At 37.7% G+C, this 25670-nt stretch overlaps 1 protein-coding gene across 2 annotated transcripts in view; it reads right to left on the bottom strand.

The window, feature by feature from the left end:
* RIN3 (Ras and Rab interactor 3) overlaps nucleotides 1-25670 on the bottom strand; it is a 146268-nt gene that overhangs the window by 17666 nt on the left and 102932 nt on the right. For both annotated transcript variants that reach the window (XM_074235435.1, XM_074235434.1), the window contains exons 6-7: nucleotides 10838-12457; nucleotides 5549-5857 (exon numbers count right to left, since the gene is read on the bottom strand). In XM_074235435.1, coding sequence (XP_074091536.1) covers nucleotides 5549-5857; nucleotides 10838-12457 — 1929 coding nt within the window. The remainder of the gene's footprint in view (nucleotides 1-5548; nucleotides 5858-10837; nucleotides 12458-25670) is intronic.

Genomic DNA, 25670 nt, shown 5'->3' with positions numbered 1-25670 from the left:
GCAATGTTAGTTTCTCCCTGATTTTTATTTCCCATCTAATTTATAATACCTACAACTGAAATTAGTATTCAAGATATGGTATGATTAGGACAAAGGATAGTATTGTAGGATTCGTTTTATCATTGTAGAGGTTTTTTCAAGTAACATACATTATAACAATTATATATTTAATATATACATAATACATGATAAATTATATAATAATATAATTATTATAATTGAGTCGATATTTTTCTCCCTGTAATTTCCACCTGTTGCAATATACTTTTAATGAGAATAGAAAAGATGCAATTGATGTGAGAGGTGTTGCCAAGGTATGGGGTACAAAACTTGGTAACTGATTGGATAAGGGAAGAGGTCAGAGATAACCCCAAGGTTTCAGACACAAAAGACAGGATGAATGTTGGCATTAACAGGAAAAAAATAGAAAAGACAGAAGGAAGAACAGATTTAAAGGGAAAGACAATAAACTTGGTTTTGTACAAATTGCATTTGAGGTGGTGGTAGTGGCACAACCAGGTAGAAATGTCCTAGGAGATGGCAGCTGGAGATGTAAGATAAGTACTCAGAAAAAAGGTCAGGATTAGAAATACAGTATAGCAGTCTATTTCTGTCTAATGGTAGCTATTTCTAGGGTGGGGGAAGAGAGAAGGAGGGAAGAAGAAAAAGTAATTTTTATGTTTACCTTATATATGTTTAAAAGGAATAGCAAGTTATACATAATAGATTTGCAGTTTCAAATGCAATCATCTTTTTAAATTATACTATGCCACGTACTTTATTCCTTAAATTAAAAATAAAATGAAAATAAATAGCAAAACAAAAAATAGTAACTGGGAAAAAAGAAGTCTCTATAGAAGTGGTAGTTGAAATTGGGGGATGAGGTTTCTAAGGGAAAAAGTATGACTGAGAAAAATTAAGGGTTAAGGAATGACCCATGATGGACACACACATCAGAAAGAATAAACCAGAGGAGGAAAGAGGAAAGGAGTGTTTAGAGAGGTAGGTGGAGAACCAAGATAAAGTTAAGGGAGGAGAGCATAACAAGTGAGAAGGGGAATGCCCAACTATGTCAAAATGTCCAGTGAGGTCAAAGAGGGTGAGGACAGAATAGAGGCCAGTGGATTTGTTGTTGGATTATTGATCTTTGCCAGAACAGTTTCACAAGAGTAGAAGGGATAGAAACCAGAATACAAAGAGTAGAGGAGTAAGTGGGTGGTGAGGAATAGAATAGAGAGTAGAGAAATGGGAGAGTAACTATGGCACAGAAGGGTTTAAGAGAAGACTTTTTTTTTTCTAGGATTGTTGAAGCTTGAGCATGGTAGAGGGTCTGTGAGGAGTAAAAAGGAAGATATTAAAAATATGATATTGGTTGGATGACTACTAGAAAAAAAGTTCCTGGAAATGGAATCAATGGGTAGAGAAATTAGCCTTAACCAGATTAGAGAACAACAGAAGGGTACTGAGTAATCCTGAAGAAAGGAAAGACAATTAAGTAGCTCATGTCAGAAGACCCCAATCTTCTCAGTTAATTTGGAGGATAAGTACTCCTATACCCAATAAATGTGGAGGGTCAAGGTAGGGGTGGGAATAAGAGGTGAGAAAAGAATGTTAGGAACAAATGTGGAGAATGAAATAGGAAGGTGCTAAGGGAAGAGCAAAAATTCAGTCAAGTAGCTTGAAAGGCCAACTGAGGTTATGTAATATAAATTTGCAGTGTCTGAAATGAACTCAGTTTCATAATTTTCCCCACAGATACTCAGCAGTCCTGGAGCGGAAATGAAGAAACTAGTTGTAGGGGCTAGAAATCATGAGATAGGAAATGGTGGAGGCTTAAAAGGGCATGGAGTTTGGAATTAGATGCATTTTATGTGTATCATCTCTCCCATAGTGGGGAGAGGTAAGCTAAGGCATTTAAAGACCACCACCATGACTTCCCTGATGGAACCTTCTCTTTTCCAGGCTAACAATCCCCCAGTTCTTCAGCTGTTGAATATATGACAAGATTTCTAGTCCTCTCACTATATAGGGCATCATCCTCTGAATGTGCTCAAGATTAGACTCGATGTTAAGAAAAGTTTCCCAATAATTTATAGGAATTTTAGTGAATAATCCAGCCCCCTTATTGTTCAGATGAAGAACTGAAGTCCAGGAAAGTTTCTAGCAATTAGAACTATCTAAAAGGGCTGCCTTGAATGCCAGAGGTTCCTTATTACTAGACTCTTCAAGTGGAAGTTGAATGGCCATTGGTTTGTAAAGGAGAATCCTGAATAGATATTGGCTTCTAAGGCTACTTCCAGTTTTGAGATTCTGAAGTGACATGCTTAGGGTCAGACCCATATAGTAAAATTGGGGTTAGGACTTGTGTCTCTCTTGACTCTAGCCCAGGGCTGCTTCGTCCATGTTTGCAGAATCCTGAGTTAAGAGCCAAAGGGCTACAGTAAAGAAGATATATGCAATCCAGTGTAATACAAGTCAAGCCAACAAACCCATATTAAGTATGGGCAAGGCAATAAAAAACATGACTGTGACTATGTATTTTCATAACCCAAAGAGAGAGTTGCAAAATAGTGACCTGAGTTATGTAGATCCCACTTCCCCTATCTAGTACTCAGTGACAATTTCTATATAGCAAGGGGTGACCCGGATCCTCCAAAAATAGCCAGAGAGTTTTCTGTAGGACAGAGAGGCTAAGTGATTTGTTCAGGGTCACATTACTAGTTTATATCAGAGAAGGGACTTGAACCCAAGTCTTCTTGATTGCAGATGAGTTCTCCAGTGCTATACCATGCTGCCACATTATGAATCACAAATTATATTATATTTACATGTTTGTAGACATATTATAGCCCCCTTCCCAGTGGAATGGAAGTTCCTTGAAGGCAGGGACTTTTTTGTTTCTTTTTTCTTTGACTCTCCAGTATTTGCTTATTAAAATTTTTTGAATTATTGAATAAGGATCTACTCTGGATTAAAGGTTTTTGTGTGCAACACATTCTCCTTAATTAGGTGAGAAGAACTTTGAGAGGAGGGACCAGGTCTTATTTTCATTTTTAGGCTCTCCCAGAGTATAGCACAGAACTCTGGGTTCAAACCTACTTAAGCAATATAGTTTTCCTAAACCAATATCAGTGAGGGTGAGGTGCTCCTAACTATGATCAGAATACTTCTCTCATCATCTACACAGGCAATGTCACCACTGTGTGTGTGTGGTAATGGAATTTTTTTTTAATTTAAGGCAATGGGGTTAAGTGACTTGCCCAAGGTCACACAGCTAGGTAATTATTAAGTGTCTGAGGTCACATTTGAACTCAGGTCCTCCTGACTCCAGGGCCAATGCTCTATCAACTACACCACCTAGATGCCCCTGGTAATGGGATTTTTGACTGATCTCTGCACTTTTTTTAACCCATTGCCTTCTTTTATGGATCACCAAAGTCAGTTCATAAAATGTAAATTGGCCAAATTCAGTTCAAGTATATACAGTAGAGATAGGTCTGCATCAAATGAATTTTTAAAATAACTATAGGTAGGGAAATGTAAGTACATAAGGACATAACATAAGTACATAAGTAAGTACAACATAAGTACAGAAAGTAAGGAAAACTACTGAGTTTACCAACCATCCTTTAATCTTATCAAATCACACTATGAAGTTTTCTAATTTTCAAAAGTGAGGGAAATCAAATGCAGATATTTCTGCATTTTCTATAGTAATGTTCCCAAATGAAAAGCCATGGTATTCTTAGACAAATAAGAGACATTTTGTTAGAGTTTAAAAGGTAATTGAGGGGATCAGATATAAATGCAATATAATTATAGGGAAATGAGAGCGCTTATATTATGGAATACAAACATTAAGGGCTATAGACCTTAATTTAGGTTATATAAGAGTTCAGAAAAAAAGATCATTGTGCCTGGAAATAACTGAAAAAGACAATTGAGGAGGATGGTGCAGTGAATAGAACACAGAGCCTGGAGTCAGGAAGACCTGAATTCAAATCTAACCTCAGATACTTACTAGCTATTTGACCCTTGGCAAATCACTTAACCCTGTTTGCCCCAGTTTCTTCATCTGTCAAAAGATCTGAAGAAGGAAATGGAAAACTGGGAATGGAATCATGAAGATTTGAATATGACTGAAATGAATGAATAACAACAATTGAGGAGGATGGGTGTGCTTTTTTCTTATTTTCTGCTGACTTTAAGCTTCAGGAAGGCTCTGGGCTTTATTGCTGAACAGTGAAAAGTCTCTTGCATCCTTCTGGACTGAATTGCTCTGTATTTAGAAACCTGAACTCAGATCAAGAGGCTTATACCTAAAGCCACAGGTGAGGCCTCTGTGAACTGCAGGATATTTATTATTTATCAGAGTCCCTGGTGACCCAATGGAGTTCCCCTATTGCCATTCAATGACCTCTATTTGCCCCAGTCACTGAGATGGGAAATAAGCCACCTATTTCTGGGCAACGTGTAGGACTGTTCTTTGTGTGAGGATGTGCATTAATACCCTCACCCTGATATGGGTAGAGCAAACCTGACTTCTGAATCAATCTGAATCTTAGTTTCCACATCAGTAAGGTGGATAGAATTTCCCATACCTCTTTTTCCCATAAAGTCACATATAAAAACTATAGACATCTTAGAAACTTGGCTCAATTCATCTCTTCATGATAGTCAAACCCAAGTGACAACAGAAAGAAGCTTATTCTCTTCAGGAAGTCCACTCCAGAAGTGGAAACCTCTTAATTTTTCCAATCCCTTCAAATTTATTTGCTCCATTGACCCAGCTAGATGGCACAGTGAATGGAGTGCTAGATGTGGAGTTAGGAAAACCTGAGTTCATATACTGCCTTAGATACATATTATTTGTGACTCTAGATGAATTACTCAACCTTTATTTGCCTCAGTTTCCTCAACTATGAAGTGAGAACAATAATAATAATAATAATACCCCCGGGGTTGCTGTGAAGCTCAAATGAGATAGTTTTGTGAAGCATAAGGCCCATTGTCATATAATAGTCACTTAATACTTATTCCTTTCCCTTCCTCTTTCTTTTCCCCATTTTCTAGCATCCAGGATGTGGCAGATTCAGGCCAGCCAAGAAGAAGCATAGGGTGACTTTTTGAAATCTATTATTTTACAGTTAGACCATTGCCTACTTGGTCAATGATTGACCCTGAACATTCCCCATACTCAAAGGTAGGGAAAGGGAAGATGGGTCTTTTCCTATATTTGGTCTCCAGTATGATAGCTTGGATACAGTTCTAGGGTCCTTGATGTTTGGTTCCATGCCTGCTGCTACATATTCCCTTTCATCATCTCCAACAGGACTCTGAATCTGGGTATATGCATTGTTGTCTTTTTATTTACTTTTACCCAGAACTGCTCTAGGAAGCCCTTCTGTTCATTGACTTTAGAATCAGGAAAGCTAGAGAGAATCTGGCTGTTCTTGTCCTTTAGTGTTCTAGAGTCACAGAATTTCAGCAGTCTCTTGGTCCAACCCACTCTTGAACACGAGTCCCCTCTCCTTCCAGTTTTGCTTACCTGGGTTCCCTAGGGCCATGGAGTCATAGATGAGTTTGCAGGACTTGAGCAGGATGGCGATCTTCTTCTCAGGGGAGTAGGCCTTGTGCATGCTAGAGAACTTGTGAAGGATCTTTTCCATGACAGAAACTTCTGGCACACTTGTTGTCACACCCAGGTCAGTGGTGGTGGTAGCCAAGACAACTAACTGATTTCCCTTTAGGAGTTGGAGGGTCCCGTCTTTGCCGTGGATCTCCAGGAGGTGTGAATTAATGGCCTCCTTCAGGGGCTTCAGTACACATTTATATAAGGCAGACTCCACAATGGCTTCTAGAAGCAAGGGAGAGAAGGATTAAAATATGGAAACCCACAGAAAGAAAACATACCTCCAGGGTCTTGCTTCTCAACACTTGTCTGATAGGCGCAGCCAGTTCTTGCCCATCCACAAACCTTGTCATATGTCTGCTGCCTGTGACCCTAGATTCTGTTATGTAAAACGAAATGGGGTCTGGAAGTTACTGCTTCATTCCAATGGATACTGTTCACTCCTCAGCACTTACTGAACTCAGACCTTGTCCAAAGCATTGGCCTGGAATCTAGGAGTTATGCTTCTGTTGCTTCCCTTATCTCAGACTCAGTTTTCTCAGGAACAAAATGAGTTAACTGTACTCGACTAAGTTCACTTTTTTTTCCATTTTTTTTAGGTTTTTGCAAGGCAAATGGGGTTAAGTGGCTTGCCCAAGACCACACAGCTAGGTAATTATTAAGTGTCTGAGACCGGATTTGAACTCAGGTACTCCCGACTCCAGGGCTGGTACTCTATTCACTGCACCACCTAGCCACCCCCTAAGTTCACTTTCAAATCTAAAAACATTGTGATTCTACTCTACTAAATACCTGTCTTTACTGTCTCTGTACTCCTATGTACTTACATATTGTGCAACTTAGGACCCAATATATTATATATGCTGCATTTTGTGATTTTAAATAAATTTTTCATGTGCCTTGCTTCTCCAAGTAAACTGTAACTTCCCTGAGGACAAGGACTGTCTTGTGTTAGACTTTGCATCTCTCATAACAGCTGCTACAATGTGGCTCTTAATACATTCTTGTGGACTGACTGATTCTCATCTCATTTTATTGTAGCTTACTCAGTTGCCTTTCTGAGTTTAATGAACAGTTACACCTTCAACTCCAGGTAAAGGGTATTATAATTTTCCTTTATCTATTCTAGGCATTTTAGCTTTATAATTGGTATAGGAGAAAGTGAAGAAGTCAGGAAGTCCAGACTCTTGTCCTGTTCTATCATAATTAGTAAGTGACCCGAAAGCTTATTCATCTGAAAAAGGAAGAAAATGAGAATTTATTAAATGCCATATGTATATATATATGTATATATATGTATATATATATACATACATATATCAGATACTTTTCTGAACTCTTTACAAATATTATCTCACTTTATCTTCACCACAACCCTGGGAGGGAAGTGCTATTATTATACCTATTTTACAGTTGAGGAAGCTGAAGCAGATAGAAAGTAAGTGATTTGCCCAGAGTTACAGAGTTATATGGATTTGAACTCTGCTCCCTCAAGGAAGGGATAGACTTGAAGTTCCACTTTAACATTCTATATTCTATGATTTTAAGGTCCCATCTACTACTAAAATTCTACTTCTAAGTTCAACTCAAATAGTCTATGTTTTAGAAGAGTTCAATTAACATAATTTTCTAAGTTTCCTTCTAGCTCTGATAACACCATATTTTATGTTCCAACAGTCTATTTTCTAAGATCCTTTCAAAGGCTAATATTCTGTGGGAATGGTATTCTCTGTTTCGAGTCATCCTTCAAGCACTAACATTCTCTGTATAAGGTCCTTTCTGGCTTTCAAACCCTAGAACACTGGGATCCTATCTCTCAACACAGGGCATCCCTTCTAAACACCCAGCCTAAAGTAAAACTTACCTTCTTCCCTTGTCTCAAGTCATATGGTGGTTGTACCCAGAGTAATCTTTTGGACTCATTCTATAGTTTTCCAGGCTAGGTTTAAGACTGCTGGGTTTCTTGAAGCATGGGTATGACAGCTAAGATGTTAGCTTCTCCACTGTTCTCCAACAGTTCTCCCCTTGTAACAAACAGCCAAGGGAGCATCACACACAGACATAGCTAGGTGTGCTCTCATAAAGAGACAATCACTGACCTATCAGTGTTATGAGATGCTGGGAAGGTACCTACTCAACTGTGGTTTGGGTGTCCATTATACAAAGTCACTCCATAAAACTTGGGTTTTCCACAGTCATGTTTGATGTGATGGCTATGGGCTAAAATGCTGCCTGGACAGTGAAGTGTAATAGAAAAACAATGATCACAGAATCATGACTTATTTGCAACTCTACTATTATTCAGGCATGGGGTACTGTTTCTTCCAAATTCTGTCCTGCCTTGTCCAAGGAGAAAGATTGGAAGTTCTACTATTGTGGGTCAAGACCTAATCTCTTATTTATTTTCCCCTCCTGCCCTTCCCCATCCCTCAGATATCTCTACTCAATCCTTAGAGGTAGGTTTGGGCCTGATTTTTCCTTGGGTCAGGTGATATCCCCATCATAATATGAGAGCATGTCACCTTGGCGTGTGTGTGTGTGTGTGTGTGTGTGTGTGTGTGTCTGTGTGATTGTTTCAAACTTTGGAATTTATTTTCATTTAGAAAAGAGATTATGTGAATTATGTCCACACAACTAGGTAATTTTTAAGTGTCTGATTTGAACTCAGGTACTTCTGACTACAGGGCCGGTGCTCTATCCACTGCACCACCTAGCTGCCCCCTCTGTTTCCTCTTTTTCTGAATTTTCCTTTATCAATTTTTCTGATAGCACTCTCATAAACTAATAGTTTTGTTTCCTATAAATCTGAAATTGGTAAGCACTCCTGCCTTTTACAGATTTATTCCTCAAAAAATAAGACCATTTTTTAGTTGTATAATCTAATACAGAATTCAGTTTTGCAATTTTACCCAAGGGCTAAGATATGAAATTGTTGTGAAGGAAGAGTATGTAACTCATATCATTAGATCAAGAACCAATTTTTAAGTTTCATTTACACCTCAGAAATTTTCAAATGATATAAAACCAGGGCTTGATTTATTTTTGGTGATTATTTAGATTTGAGAAAGTAATGGAGAAAATGTTAAGGCAGATTAAACTTTTTCTGGAGGTAATCAGGGATTAAGTGACTTGCCCAGGGTCATACAGCAAGTAATAGTGTAAGACCAAATTTGAACTCAGGGCCTCCTGACTCCAGGACGGTGTGCCAACCCTGCAGATTAAACTTAATAATGTTTTGTACAAGAGGAAAAATGTTTTATGTATTCATTTTTTCTTCAGAGGGTTGATTGTTAAACATTGATCAACACACCTCTGTACAGAGGTAACATCACTGACTTAAGTGATATTAAGTAGTGGCTAGACTAGAATTTGGAGATATCTGGATTGAAATCCTAGCTCTGATACTTACTAGGAAAGTACTTTGTAAACCATAAAGCACTGTGCAAGACTGAGGCAATGTCTGAGTCTGAGGACTTGGGTTCAAATCATTTTCAAATCAGAGTAAACTTGGACAAATCTTTTCAACTTCTTTTAATCTCAGTTTCCACCATTATAAAAATAAGGATTTGGACAAGATGACCTCTTACATTTGTTCCAACTCTTAATCTATGATCTTTTATTTAACTAGTCTTAAGTTTCTCTGTTTTCCTGTTTTATGTATCAAATCAAGTGCAATGTGATAGTAGAAAGGAAGTTAGATAAAGACCATCTCCCTCCAGTTTCCAGATACTGGAAGTTTGACTTCTCAACCAGTTTGATACACAGAACTCCCCAGATTCTGTAGTCGGGACTAATTTCAGTAATTGATAGGTGGTAGGTGGCGTGGCAGAAAGAATGCTTGACGTACAATCAGGAAGACCTATTTTCAAATTTAGACTAGACTCTTATTAGCTGTGAGACTTGGGCAGGTCATTTAACCTCTGTCTGCCTCAGTTTCCTTATCTGTAAAAGGGAAACAGTAATATCACTTACCCCACCAGGGTTGTTCTTAAGATCAAATGAGATGATATACATGGTATATAAAGCTCTTTATAAATGCCAACTATTATTAATTACACACAGAATATATGTGCATAAATTTATATATGTGTGTACACATATACATGCAGGTGTATGTTTTAAATGAAAAATATGTGATCATGTCAATACATGTTTTTTGTGCACACAAACACTTGTGCAACAACACAAACTATATATTTATATATATATGTGTGTGTGTATGTGCATAATTCTATCGTGTGTATGTGTGTGTGTGTGTGTGTGTGTGTGTGTGTGTGTGTGTGTGGTATACGACTTGGAGTCAGGAAGACTCATCTACATGAATCCCAATTTGATCTCACAGACTTACTAATTGTGTGATCCTGAGCAAGTTACTTAATCCTGCTTGCTTCAGTTTTCTTATCTTTCAAATGACCTAAAGAAGGAAATGGCAACCACTCGAGTATCTCTGCCAAGAAAACCTCAATTGGGGTCACAAAGAGTTGGACACAACTAAAATGACTGAAAAAACAACATGAATGTGTATATGAATATGTACACATAACACACATACACACAGAGTTGTTCCCTTTTCTCCTCCAACCCCATGTTATACTTTGCTATGGATGCCCCCCCCCTGAACTTTCTCTCACTTCAGTTACTCCACCTTATATCCTATTTGTTGCATCCTCTCTTGACATGATGCATTGACTGTCTTTCTAATTCAGGATTTGATATAACAACAATGATAATCCTGTCTTGGCCACATCGCATGTCATTTTGTCAGTCTGACCACTATTTTCTTCAACTGCAAAATAAGGATAATATTTTTTATGTCACCTTGGTCAGACAGTTATGAGGAATGCACTCGTTAAGCTTAATGTGCTATTGAAAGGTGAACCACTATCATAATTAGACTTGGTGTTGGGGGGAGGAGGGAAAGGAAACCTAGGGGCGGCTAGGTGGTGTAGTGGATAAAGCACTGGCCTTAGAGTCAGGAGTACCTGGGTTCAAATCTGATCTCAGACACTTAATAATTACCTAGCTGTGTGGCCTTGGGCAAGCCACTTAACCCCCTTTGCCTTGCAAAAACCTTAAAAAAAAAAAGGAAACCTGATAGAATAGAGCAATGCCTATAAGCTTCCACTACAACCACCCCTATACTTTCAGCCCCATCCACCCCCCACCCACCTGTGACCAAGGTCTCCACTCCTACAAAGCACTCACCGAGCTCTTCCTCTGAATGAAGGGTAGGGTCCACCAAAGACCTAAGCTCGGTGCTCTGCAGCAGGTAACTCTTCAGCTGGGTCATCATCATTCGGATTTCTTGGAGCATCTCTGTGCTAGAACTCTGCTTTGCCATCATCTCTAAGCTATACACTTTATAGTCCTGGACCAGATTGCCAAAGTAGGAGTCCTTGTCCTGGGCCAGCTCCACCAGTTTCTTTTGTAGCTTACGGTTACTGGAAAGGAAGGCATTGAAAACATTGGAGAAACTCACAAAGGACAGTCGGTGTTTGGCCTTGCTCAGGATCATGGGGGACTTCTTCTTCACACTGGGGCTGCTGAACTGGTCCAGATCATCCTCTGTGCTGCTGGTAGAATAGGAGTCCTGGTCTGGAGTGAGGGCTGGTGTCCCCAGGCTGTCAGACAGTGAAGCCATGGAGCCTTTGAGCTCTGTAGAACCCAAGGACTGGGGGTTGCTTTTGGCTTCCCACTGAGTCGCCACAGGGGTGGTGGGGCCGTCGTGGCCAGGGGAGCTGGTTATGGAAAGAGCTGGGTGGGGATGTCCTGTGTGTTCAGGCTTCTCTGGCTGGCTGGGGAGGTAGGAAGCAAGCTGTCGGGAAATCCGCTTCTTCCTTGGAGGAGGAATGGGAGGATGTTTATTCTTCTTTTGTTGCTCAGGGTCATTCCCTTTACCACTGACCTTGGTCTGTTCTCTCACCGGTAGGACTTGCTCCATAACTCTTCTGGGAGCACCTGCTGCTTTTTGGGTTGGAAGGTTGGTCCTGGGATAACCCTGCTGTTCCCCTTCCCACCTGACTCCTTCAATCCCTTCCCCCCCTTCAGTCTTCACCATACTGCTGTCTTCCAATGAAATCTTCTCTGAGAGTCTCCTCCTAGGGGGAACAGCTGGACGGGAGTTCTTTTTGGATGCTAGGAGCTGTGGGACTGAGGTCTCCTTTTTATCATCTTCACCAATATGTTCTAGGTTCACAGGACAGGGCGGGACCTTCTCATGGGGTGTCAAGGGCTGCTGGCCAGACTTTCCAGGAAGTTCTGCAGGAGCTGCAGAGGGTATAGAGACTGGAAGGCAATGTGGAGGAACTGATGAAAGAGAAGATGCAGCAAGAGGGAGAGGGGTAGTAGCAGCAGCTACTGAAGAGCCAGAGGCAGCAGAAGAGACAGAGAGGGCAGGAGAAGAGACAGAGGGGGCAGGAGGAGAGACAGAGGGGGCAGCAGAAGAGGTGAGGGTAGCAGCAGTGTGGGCAGGAGTAGGGGGGGGGACAGCAGCAGCAGCAGCAGCAAGAGGAGGAGGAGGAGGTGGCCGCCTTCGAGGAGTTGTAGAAGTAGGTGAGGTAGCAACAGGGGGAACCAAACTGGCCTGGCAGCTTTGTGAAAGGGGTTCTTCTGAAGGTAATGAGCTGCCACAGTCCTCTATAAAAATAGGATTCACAAACCACAACCTGTCATTTCCTAATGACAACTCAATTTCACACGAGCAGTTTGCATAACGTGGTGGGGATCTGAGGCCGGTGGCTAGGGGTACAGATGGAGCTGAGACCTTTGGGAGCTCCCCTGTGGTATCTCTCCTTCTCCGAGGATTTAGAGATGAATCCCAGAAACCTGTGTGAGGGGATGAAATGAGGAGAGATGCATAAGTTCTTGCTCCTGGTTAGCTGAAGAAGCACTGAGGAAGCCTTAGACAGAGGATGGAACAGGAAAACACAGTGGGAAGAGTTGATTTGAATTTTTCCCTCTTTTTTCACTGTTCTTTCAAGCTTTCACAGCCCTTTCTGATTCTAAGGGGAAGCACCTCACAACACTTACAAATAGGTTTTTGGTTGGGGTCATGGGTTTGGAGAAGATGGGGAGTCAACGATGAAGAATATTAATGAAGTTATTTGTCACTTACTAACTATGTGACTGGAGAAATCACTTACTCTCTTTGAGTCCAAGTTTCCTCCACTATAAAATGAGGGTATTGGACTGGTTGATTTTTAAAGTTTCTATAGAGATGGTGAAAACAGCATAATTTTAATAGTCTAAGTTTTAACTTTATTTGTTCCAAGGTCCCTTCCTCCTTCACCATACTATGTTGTATGGCATATATCCATCAAAAAAGAATTGACTTTACTAAGTTTGTTTTTTTTTTTTTTGCAAAATAAACTTAAAAAAACCCCAAACAACAAACTACAATCAATATACTAAAGAAAACAGTTGTGTATAAATGGGGTTTGAACTTTTGGTTATATTTACATAGGAGAGACTTTTATGTTGATAGATAGTAAAGGAGCAGTGAAGAGAAAGACAGACAGAGAGAGAGAGAGAGAGAGAGAGAGAGAGGATAAAATGATCAATGAGACTTCCAATGGAAAAGGATGGGACTAAGAGCATTAGCAGAGAGATTAGTTTTGGAAGCAGATTTTCAGCCTGGAACAAAGCGAGAGTGAATATATCATAATGAACAAAGGTTTAGAAGTGTGGATGATTGACTCCTATGTGAGAATCCTGGGCTGAGCAAAATGCTAACTCTGAGTCTATGGGAAAAGCACTTACTCTAAATAGAGATAGTCAAAACTTAAAATCAATTAATGGATTCAATCATGGAATGTCAACACTAGGTACAAACATCATCATTCATCATGTCTGGACCATTTAGTCCAGACATGATGAATGATGATGTTTGTCCTTTGTTCTCAAAGAAGATCATGACATCAGGATGGTAATACCATGACAAGCACATGAATTGGATTGGAGTGCTGTGCTAAGTTACCAGCCTCACTTTCTCCTTCAGAGCCATTATGGTCCAGTGGTCAGATATGAATCAGGACAATTGGAAATGGCCCTGGTTAAGTGACTTGCCCAAGGTCACACAGCTAGTATCTGAGAATGGATTTGAACTCAATTCCTCTTGATTCCAGGCTAGTGTTCTTCCTACCCCTTGATCCAGTTCCTCCTTTTCAAGAGGAAGAAATTGAATTCTTTATCAGGAAAATGACTTATTCAAGATGAGTTACACTGTGGACACCCTGGGTTTAAAATCCTGATTTTCTGTCTAGGCTTATATCTACTTTAGGAATCAATTTGGTCATAGACAAAAAGATCATAACATAAAACTCAAAAGTGCTAAAAACTATCCTTAAATTCAACCCTTAAGTTGGGTTTTCAAAATCTCAAACTGAAAGAAATTTCAGGAAAAAAGTAATGCCATCTCTTGACATCAAGTGTATCTAAATCAATCAGTCCTTGATTGTTCTGGATAGAAAGATAGTAACTGGAATCCCAAATCTGAAAAAAATTGGGAGAGGATCTAGTCTAACCTTACTAAACAGGTAAGGAATCTGAAACCTGGAATTCCAGTTCATATAGGTAGCAATGAGCAAAGTCTGGGACCCAGGTGTTTTTAATGTTAAATCTTGGGCTTTTATCATTCTATCACATTGCTTCAGTATTCTTCCCTCTGTGCCCTAATCCATTTCCAAGTTCCTCCAAATATTTAATCAATTCAATTCAATAAATATTCAAGTATCAACTGTATACAGAATACTGCTAGCAAATGACATGGCCCCTGACTGTTTCTGGGAAAAGACTTATACATGGATAGTTATAAAATATAATATTACATAATGAATACATTAGAGAGGGAAACCAAAATACTGTTTTTCAGAACATATTTTAATTAAAGTACTTTTACTAATAACCTTTCTTCTCTTGGCAAGAAACTAAAATAATAATCATTTATAACCCTGAATGCACAGAAAGCATTTTTTTCAGGAATCTGACTTTATATCAGTTTTATTCTCAATAGATTTATGTGGTAAAGAGTAGGTAGATATAATGTCCTCACTTTGCATGCAAAGGCCAAGAAAAAAAAAACAGTAAAAAAAAAAAAAGACAGGATTGGAGCTAGATATCTTAATTTTGTGTTCTGGCTCAGGTACTTACTAATCAGGTGATTTGGGACCACTCACTTGACCTTGTTGACTCTCAGTTTCCAAATCAGTAACTGGGGATAATACCCATAGTACTTATGTCACAGTGTTGTTATGAGGCTCAAATGCACTAATGTATGCCAAATGATCCATAAACATAAATCATTGAATGTCAAGTATTATCTATAATAATTACTACTATTCATTAAATATTAACAATAATAGCAACAATAGAGTTGCCCAAGATGACATAGTCAGTCAGTGACAGACTCTCTGACTTTGAATCTTTGACTTTGAGTGTTTCTTCCACTAGACCAATATTACTTATAATAGTGCTCCTGGAAATTCCAAAAATGATAATTATCTTTGTATCTAGGAAGATCAAGGGGTGGTAGAGCTGAGAGAGAGATCCCTGAATGGTCTTGGGAAGAGATCCACTGATCAAATAACTTATTGACATACATCTTATAACCTTGTTGGGGAGTTAGGGCCAACTGGCCCCACTTTTGTGATTCCTAAGCTCTGTTAAGATCTGGGGGAAATTATAGAGTGTTTTCATCCCTAACATTCTTTCTTAGGGAAAATTCCCCTCATATTAAGCTGTTAGCATCCTTTTCTGGAAAACATTTTAAAACATCACCTACAAAGATTTGTTCAATTAAAAAAAAATGACTCCCTAATGGTAGAAATTTAGATAATGGTAGGAGAAATATTTTTGGAAATGGAGGCCTTCAAGAAACCGCCTATATAGAATTGCAAAGGTGGAAGAGACCTCCTGGGGTCAGGAGGGCCTGAATTCAAATGTGACCTCAGATATCTCCCAGCTTTGAGACTCCGGGCAAGTCACTTTATCCCCCCAAATAAATAAATAAAATGTGGTACCCAGTCTCACATATAATATTCTTATTTGTGATCTAACCAAAAATAATCATGTTTATTCTATACATTATCCCTTTATTGAGTTTGCAATTACAATAGTTTTGTTTTTGTCATCACAATACAATACTGCCTCATATTCATTACACTAAGATCTGAAAGACACCTTAGAAACCATCAAGTCCATTACCCTCATTTTAAGATGACAGAGGTTCAGTGACTTGTCTGTCATCACTGAGCTAGTAACTGGGGCAAGGAATTTGAATTCAGGTCTTTCTAATTCCCAAACCAAAATCATTCCCACTATACCAGAGATATCAAAGGAGGCTGCAAGTTCCCAAAACACCTGAGTGAGGCAAGAACCAGATTAAAATGTAATTGGGAAATGCTTAACAGAACAAAATACATTACGACATAGATGATGTCAACTTGCGGTTTTTAAAGACAATTTGCAGCAGTTACAGGGATCTGTTTCTCTGTGAATTTGACACCACTGCACTTTACCACCTAGCTATCTGTTGAACAATACAGGATATAACAAAATTCTTAGTGTAATTTTAAGCTATTAAGGGTAAAAATTGTACTATGATTTTGTGATACTCTGTCTTGAGCTTAGTCATTTTAGAAGTGTCTTACTCTTCATGAACCAATTTAGGTTGTTTGTTTTTGGGGTAAAGACACTGGAGTGGTTTGCCATTTCCTTCTCCAGTTCATTTCACAGATGAGGAAACTGAGGCAAATGGGGTTAAGTGACTTGCCCAGGTTCACACAACTAGTAAAAGTGTTTGAGGTTAGATTTGAACTCAGGTTTTCCTGACTCCAGATAAAGCATTCTATCCACTGAGTCACCTAATGTCTGGGTATTGAGCTTGGAATCCACTAAAACCTCCTTGTCTTCTTCACAGGGAACTTTCTTAAACATATCTCCTATATCCTGTACCTGTACATCTGTTTACATTTATCCCTAATGAATTATATCTTGTGATAGGAGTCATCCTGTGAGTACCTCGCATTTTCACCTGTCAGAATTTTGGGGAGTAGAGAATGGGGGGTGGTGGAGGGAGGATCATCATTCTGCCATTCTCCGTCTTATCTATGTATCAGTTTCAAGTTACAAATTCAAGGAGATTTTTTGCCTGGCACATGGTAGGCACTTAATAAGTGTTTAATTGGTTGATTGGTTGATCTATATCTTCAGCCAGGGCAAGGACTGAGCCCTACAGAACCATAATATCTATTAAAGGAGACCCTTGAAGAGCCAGATTACTAATGTTGGAGAATAGGAACCAGTTAGCTTAGCTAAAATTCAGAGAATCTTCTGGAAGAGTTCAAAGGGTTTAAGTATGCTGTGTGTGTGGTTCCCCCTTCATTCCCAAGAACAATGATTTATCAGTAAAGTCAAAGTGGACAGTAGACATCAAATCCCTCACTGGTAAAAGGTCAAAGTTATTTATCAACCATATACTCATTTTTAAACATGTCACTTCTCCCTTTCCCTAAGGGAAAGAAACGTTTTACTTTTGATAACAATTTTTCATAGTACTTGTTTTCTGTTTTAACTTTCTTGGAAACAGGATATCCAAAATGAACAATTATATTACTTCCTCTTTATTTCCCACTAGTTGTTCTTTGTTTTGACTATGGGACATCATTCTTCCCTGAGGACAAACTCTTTACCAGAAATACCATCATCATGGACATTGCTTCAGCTTTGATACTCAAAACTTCATCAATAACCTCAGCTGTTCCTCCCCTCTGATCCAAGGACTGGAGGGCAAAGCAAGCACTCCAAAAGCCAATGACTCAGAATTTCAGACCAGCTCTCTGCTTGGTTTCAATTCCATGAATATCATATGTCTGTTCCACATTCCCTCTGTCTGTGACCTTCACCCTACCTCCAGATTTTCAGTTTCCTTTTGGCTTCCTTCATTAGATTATGAACTTCTTAAAGGTAGGAACTGTCTTTGTACTTTTTTTTTTAAGAGCTTTAATGGCACAAAATGTTTATAACTACAGCTTATATATATATTGTAAACTGTTATATATTGTTACAAAGTGCTAATAACTAATGAAGAATGCAGAATCACTTTGGCTCAGTTAATTCCAATCATTTCATCAAATGGTTTAATTTGTTGAAAGAATCTGAATGGTAGTCTTCAATTTCTTATTTTCCCCAAATAGTCAGTACTCTGCTACAGCAAACTAACTTGCTCCATTTTTCTTTTTTTTCTTTCAATTTTTTTTGCAAGGCAAATGGGGTTAAATGACTTGCCCAAGGCTACACAGCTAGGTAATTATTAAGTGTCTGAGACCGGATTTGAACCCATGTACTCCTGACTCTAGGGCCAATGCTTTATCCACTATGCCACCTAGCCGCCCCTTGCTCCATTTTTCAATGTGCAAATTTATGCAGTTTTTTTACTCTTGATCCTAGTTACAAATATTAAGCCAGTTTTCATTAAACATAAGAAAAATGAAACCTGCATTTATTTCCAAAACTGTAAACAGGTATAAAGCTAACTTCAACTGTTAATTGTTGAAACCCTTTTCAGATTACATATTGATCTGTTGGGTTTTTTTTTTTTGTTCATTCAAAGTTTGGGAGACCAAGACTTCCACCCCAAACCTCTAGCATGGTTATCAATAAATACTGCCTTGTATCATCTTATTATAACAAGCTCTAGCCATTTTTATTTCAGAAAGATTCCAAAAAAACAGTTGATTTCACAGCTACTAGAGAAATAGTAGGACAAAGATGGATTTATTTTCACTGATTAAAAAGCTGTAAAGATAATCAAGTTTTAAACACATTCTGTATTTATTTTTAACCCCAATACTTAACATAGTGCCTAAACATCATCAGCACCACCACCATCATCATTATCACCAGCATCACCAGTATTTCTATAGTATTTATGAACCAAGCTCTTTACAATTATTAGTGCTTAATAAATGTTTAGAGATAAATAAATGTTTATTAAGTTTCCCTTACCCCTTACTTCCAAATGAATCTAAAGATTATATAAATACTGATGCCAATTTTAATCTAAGGGAACTATTGCTATTAGTTTTTCAAGTAGTTTTTATTTCTTGAGAAGGAAAACATCTTATTTCTTTGTTAGAAGAAAAAAAAATGGACTTTGACAGGATAGTAATGTGCCTAGGTCTGGGTAGCACCTAGAAACAGAATCAAAAATGTGTTTGTAGAATTATCCCTTCCATATAGTAACATTCCCCATTATGGTTTCTCATATATCTCAAGTTAGCATTAAGAAATTAAATGGGGGGGGGCAGCTAGGTTGTGCAGTGGATAGAGCGCTGGCCCTGGAGTCAGGAGTACCTGAGTTGAAATTCAGCCTCAGACACTTAATAATAACCTGTGTGACCTTGAGCAAGCCACTTAACTCCATTGCCTTGCAAAAACCTTAAAAAAAAAGAAAGAAATTAAACAGGAATTTGGGGAGTTTTGGGGAAGCCACAGATGACACGTAAAGGTCAGCAGATGACACAGAAAAAATTTAGACACTCAGAAATGCATAAGAATGTTGTGTCATTTCCCACCTTACTCCCAAGAACAATGACTTATCAGTGATATAATATGTATATACATATATAAAAGATATATAAATAATACTGTATAATATTAACATATTTTATCTTTTAATACCATAATAATTCAGACTTCTCTAGTACAAAGGGAAAGTCAAAAACTTTTTTTGCAGATTTTTCAGATTGTGGGGGTTGTGTTCCTCTATCCCCCATGATATGGAAGGGATAAATGTATACAGGAAAAGGACCTGGTGTGTTAGATAGAAGATATAATTGAATAAGGACACATGCAGAAGTGTGCTGGTAAACATTTAAAACAAAAGTCCAGGACACATTTTTTATGTTTAATCTGCATTACTAATATTTCCTTAATCACTTTAAGTCTAGACAATCAACAAAATAATAAATCAAGCTCTGATTTGTATCATTTGCTGATTTTTGAGATATAAATGTTTACTTTAAAGATTTAAGAATGAGGTCTTGAGGGTCAGTACAGCTGACTTCAGCACAACCCTGGACCTGAATTTTTAAAAATCAACTTTACAAGTTGGGGGAAAGTATGGTTAGCAGTTAACTAGAAAAAATATCTGGGGATTTAAGTGGACCGCAAGCTCAATGAGGTAATAGTATAAAATAGCAGCCCCCCCAAAACCAAGGTGAACTTTGGCATTCATGTATATAACAAAGGAGGCAATAGTCCCATTGTTCTTTATCCTCGATACAATGTTTTAGAAATAACACTGACAATCTGTAATACTCTGGAAGTAGGTATTTGGGCAAGCCTAGCTATCTAAAGATCTAATATCCCATGCAAAAATAAAGGCAGAGATTAGCCTCCTTTCTTTTTATCTCTCTTATCTCTCCAATATCATTTAAAATTTTCTACCCAAGGAAAATCTCCCCAAAGTACGGTTTTGATGATATCATATTTAAAAATCTACAGTGGCTCCCTGCCACCTAGGCACCAAAGTGGCCCTCAGGAAAAGCTGAGTTGAAATCCTGCCTCTGATACTTATTTAGGTGTATGACTCTGGAAAAGTCATCTGCCTCAGTTTCCCCATCTGTATAAAGGATAATAACTGACCCTTTCTCCTAGAGTTTTTGTGAGGATAAGATAACTTTTGTAAAATACTATATTTATTATTGATATAATACAAACTCTTGATCCTGACATGCAAGACCTTTCACAATACTTATTTTTTCTATAATGTTTTCCTTTATGCATTAGACTATGTACAGACCACTTGCTAACCACTATTTTTGTCCTATCATCTCCCATTTGCCTTTACTCATATCTAGATGAATCTCATCTACCCTTTATTTTTGTCTTCTCAAGGCCCCCTTTAGGTATCACTTTGTTCAAGAAATCTTCCCTGATCTCTCCAATTGACATTATTACTTCCTTCCTCAGGTTTCTCATAGCTCTTTGTCCGTTTCCTTTGCATTCTAGTTATCTGCGTACAAAGTTTTCCTCCCTTTATAGACTGTGAGCTATTTCAGAGAAGTGTCTTTATCACACTTATTTTTGAAGCACTGAACCTAGGAAAGGTCCTTACATATAGTAGGTATTCAATATAAATGTTTGTGAAATAAAATTGCATATGGAAGAGGAAACAAATTTGCGCTGTTACTCCATTGAATGATTTACTTTCTGCCAAAAGATAAAAGTTATGGAGAGGAAGATATTAACATTATTAACATAATATATTTATAACTGAAGTTTTGGCTATCTCAATAGGTAGTGAGTCCATGGTCATTGTAAACATTCAAGTGCAGGGACCTTAGTGATTATCCATCTAAATACACTTGTTTGACATGAAAAATATAGGGTCCAGAGAAATTAAGTCATCTGTCCAAGATTTTATAAATAACATCAACTAGAATGGCATAGTGAATATTGGACCTGGAGTCAAGAAGATGAGTTCAAATTCTACCTCTAAAACTTACTACTGTGGCTTTAGACAAATCTCAAAGCCTCAGTTTCTCATCTGTAAAATAGGGAAAATAATGACACCCACCACACAGAATTATCATGAGGATCTAATGAGAAAATATATGTAAAATGTATTGCAAAATTCAGAGTGTTTTTACAAACGTTACTTGTTAAAACATTAGCATAATTTTTTGAGATACAAGGATATGGCATAGTGGATAAATCATTGGCTCTGGAGTTGAGAAGATGCAAGTTTAGATTCAGCCTCACATACTAGCTAAGTGACCCTCGGCAAATCATTTAACCTCTGTTTGCCTCATTTCCTCCACTATAAAATGGAGATGATAATAATAATATCTGCCTCCTAGCAGACTTGTGAAGTTCAAATGAGCTACAGAGAGGGAGGAGGATGTTACAGAGGAGATCCGCTTTTGGGTACACTAGATGACTTCTGAGGTGTGTTGTAATCCCCCAATTCTATGAAAATTTACTTATGTATACAGGAAGAACACAGAAAAGCAGGTAGATCAACAGGTTCCAGTAAAAATTATAATGACTTATAATTATAATATATAAAAATTATAAAGAAGGGTACAAAGTTCCAAATATTTCCATATAATTGACTTATTTTCTGGGGTATGGGAACAACTGAAGAGGAAGTAATTTATACTAACTATAACTTCCCACTCTCAAAATTAATAAAATTTTTAGTCAATGCTGAGGGCAATGCCTACACAGATTAAATAAATTCTCTATTTCCTTTTACCCATGTGGGTCTTAGTCACCTCATATGTAAAGCGACATGGTTGGATTAAATGATCTTGACAATTCTTCAGATTCTGAGATTTGATCCCCAACTCCCCCCTTCCAGATTTATCATTCTGTTGTTCTGATTGTTATTAGATTCTGTTCTACTGCAAGGGACATTGAACACATGACTGGTACTATAACTGGCTAAAAGAGGTGATTACAAATTGAAGATCTCTGCCAAGGTGTCCCTGGCCAAAAAATTCCCTCTAAACAATCTTCCTTCAGAGTCTAACAAAATTAATTTCTTTTTTTTTTTAAATCATGAAGATCTCAACGAAAACGGGACTGTTTTCTGTGAGATTCTTAGCCACTAAACCTAAGTTTGGATTCTTTTATCAATTTAGCTCCAAAGCAGGGCTGTGAGAGGATGAGACATAGAGGCAGAAAAATTTTGATGAGAAAGACAAGAGATCTGGTCAGATGAACAGTTGAGAAGATACTAACAATAGGTCAGGGAAGGAGAATGGAAAATAAGAATGCCCAGGGGCAAAACCCTTCTTCAGAATTTGCTGTGCTTACATCCTGGGCTATATTTAGCTCTATGACCTAGACAGGACTTAGGTGAGGCAGTAGATGAGTATCAGACTTGGAGGCAGGAAGACTTCAGTTCAAATCTGGACTCAGACAACACTTACTAGCTGAGTGAACCTGGGCAAGTCACTTAAACCTGTTGGAGTCAGTTTCTTCATCTATAAAATGAGCAAGAGAAGGAAATACAAACCACTCCAGTATCTTTGCCAAGAAAACCACAAATGGGAAAGTAGCTTCACTGCTGTTTCTTCATTTTGTAAAATGATGATGATAATACATCATGCTAGAGTGGAAAAAGTCCTTAAGAAACTTGAATTCAAATCCTGACTTTACCATGGCAGGACAGTTAAATTGTTTTTACCTTTCAGTTCTTTATTCTATAAAGATAATAATGATTGCATCTCCTCACTTAAGGGTTGTTGTGAGAATAATGTGATTTGTAAACATTAGAATGTCATTAGTTTATGAATTCTTTTGTGTCTACTTAGAAATAATTTTTAAAAATGTTCTATGGTCATTCAGAAAATTCTGTGCAAAGCATATATTTAGAAATAGAAAGCTTAGTGGGATGGGAGATTGGAGTTTATGTGTCTGAGAACAATAATCATAGACATATGGCCTTTGAGGACCAATTCTTAATATATACTGGCTAAATGTTACAGGTAACCTTGCTCCTGAAGAGATCGACGACTGATCAGCCCCTAGTTCCAATGGCAGCTGGGACACTTAATAGCATGCAAAGAATATGCCAGTGAACTGCGGGGGTAGTTTGGGTGTGTGACATTTCAGAAAAAAGGGGAAGCTAGTGGTTTTCCCTAGTGGCTTTGCTGGGTGGCAAGTGGGCAGAGTAGCAGAAAAACATTTCATATTATATTAGGCACTGGTAAATCCTTGGGCATAGTGTTCAAAAGCTCCACAATAATTTAAGCTTTGGCATGCCACCTCTGCTCATGGCTCATTCATTTAGAGGTTCTACCATGGCTTCAGGAATCACCTCTCTGTGTAGATATGAAGATAGTACCATGGGCTCAGGGAATAGGATTACTTCTTAATGGGCCCAAGGACAAAAAGAAACATAAATTTTATTTTTATTATTTTTTTATAATTACATGTAAAATTAATTTTCAACATTCCTCTTCTTGCAAGTTTTTGAGTTCTACATTTTTCTACCACCATCTTCTCTCTCCTCCATCCCCATGGCAATGAACAACCTGATATAGGTTGTGTATGCACTTTCATGTGTAATACATTTCCTATTAGCTATGTTGTCAAAAAAATTAGAATTAAGGGGAAAGAAAAAACACAGAAGTTTAAAAAGTGAACATAGTATGCTTTGCATTCAGACTTCATAGTTTTTTTTAAAAAAACATAATTTTAAGGGGCACTTGATCATTTCACTTTAGAATGATCTAAAAGAATAACAAATAAATTACCAGGATGCAATAACCATCTGTTATTGCAGATGGAGAAATAAATTCTGTGAAGAAATGAAAAGCTTTTCCAAACTAAATCAACATATATTGTAATATTTGATGACTTCATTGTGTAGGGAGACAAAGAGGGAAAAGAACAAAGATAATGTTGGTAAATATGGTTCATGATTAAGAAATATAAGGCATTAATGGAACACAAGTTGTTCAGAAGTCTTGGCACAGTGGATAGCATACTGAGTTTTGGATCAGGAAGACTCATTTGCTGAGTTCAAATCTGATCTCAGATACTTAACTTACTAGCTATGTGACCTTGGGTAAATCATTTAACCCTGTTTGTCTCAGTTTTCTCATCTGTAAAATGAGAAGGAAATGACAAACTATTCCAGTATCTTTGGCAAGAAAACTCCAAGTGATCACAAAGAATCAGTAATGATTGAAATGACTGAACAATATACAAAATGTCTATATATATAAATAAATATATATATATATATATACACATACGTGTGTGTATATATATATATATATATATATATATATATATATATATATATAATATGAATCTTTTTCTTCAAGAAGATCATCTAGGGTAGCTAGGTGGCGTAGTGGATAGAGCACCGGCCCTGGAGTCAGGAGTACCTGAGTTCAAATTCGGCCTCAGATACTTCATAATTACCTAGCTGTGTGGTCTTGGGCAAGCCCCTTAACCACATTGCCTTGCAAAAAAAAAACCACTAAAGAAGATCATCTAGGGGTGGCTAGGTGGCACAGTGGATAGAGCACTGGACCTGGAGTCAGGAGTACTTGAGTTCAAATCTGGCCTCAGCCACTTAATAATTGCCTAGCTGTGTGGCCTTGGGCAAGCCACTTAACCCCATTGCCTTGCAAAATCCTAAAAAAAAAATCATCTAAATGTGATCAGTATGTTGAGGTCTAGAATCACAAAAAATGAAATGGACTATGTTATAACAATTATCTACATGAGAATAAAATGGTTTTATTAGAGAAAAAGTCAAAATCAATATCAGATTAGAAAGAAATATAAAGATGATGATGAAAACAACAAGAACATTTACAACAACTCTAGTTTAACCTATTAGAATAATATGAAAAGTGGGAACTGGGTAAAAGTAAAGATCCTGATTTTATTTTTTTAAGGTTTTTTGCAAGGGGGGAGGGGGGAATGACAATTAAAAAAACTGAAGTTTTAGAGAAAAAAATCAACTGATTTTGACCAAACAATTAGTGATAGATACAAAATGTAGGGAAATGTTATGGAAAGAACATAGGATTTGGAGTCAGAGGATCTGTGTTCAAATCTTGCCTTTAACCTACTTACCAATATGACTGAACTTGAGCAATTTACTTAATCTCTTTGGTTTCTGTTTCCTACTTTATAAAAAAGAGAGTTGAACTAGATATCTCTGAGACTCCTTTCCAATTCTAAATTCTACGATCAAATTTTAAATTTGCTGGTATTGTGCTTACTTGTACACATATTGTCTTTATCTAGTTCCTTAAGGTAGGAATTATTTTGCATGTGTCTTTGTATTGCCAGAATCTACCATAGCACCTATGTAGTAAGTACTTAGCAAATGTCTCCTGAATCAAACTGAATTAAAATCACTCAGAGATCAATTGTGAAGATACCACAAAGAGAGGTAAATTTTAAAAGAATGTAAATGTCACAAGTTGTTATTGTTTACCTTAAAAAGGCAACAAAGAAGACATCAATAACTACAGAAACAAATGCCTCATTTGTCATTTCTACA

The sequence above is a fragment of the Macrotis lagotis genome, chromosome 4 (assembly GCF_037893015.1).
Source record: "Macrotis lagotis isolate mMagLag1 chromosome 4, bilby.v1.9.chrom.fasta, whole genome shotgun sequence".
Taxonomy (NCBI): domain Eukaryota; kingdom Metazoa; phylum Chordata; class Mammalia; order Peramelemorphia; family Peramelidae; genus Macrotis; species Macrotis lagotis.
Note: the sequence above shows the minus strand (reverse complement) of the source record. Positions and strands in the feature narration are given on the sequence as shown.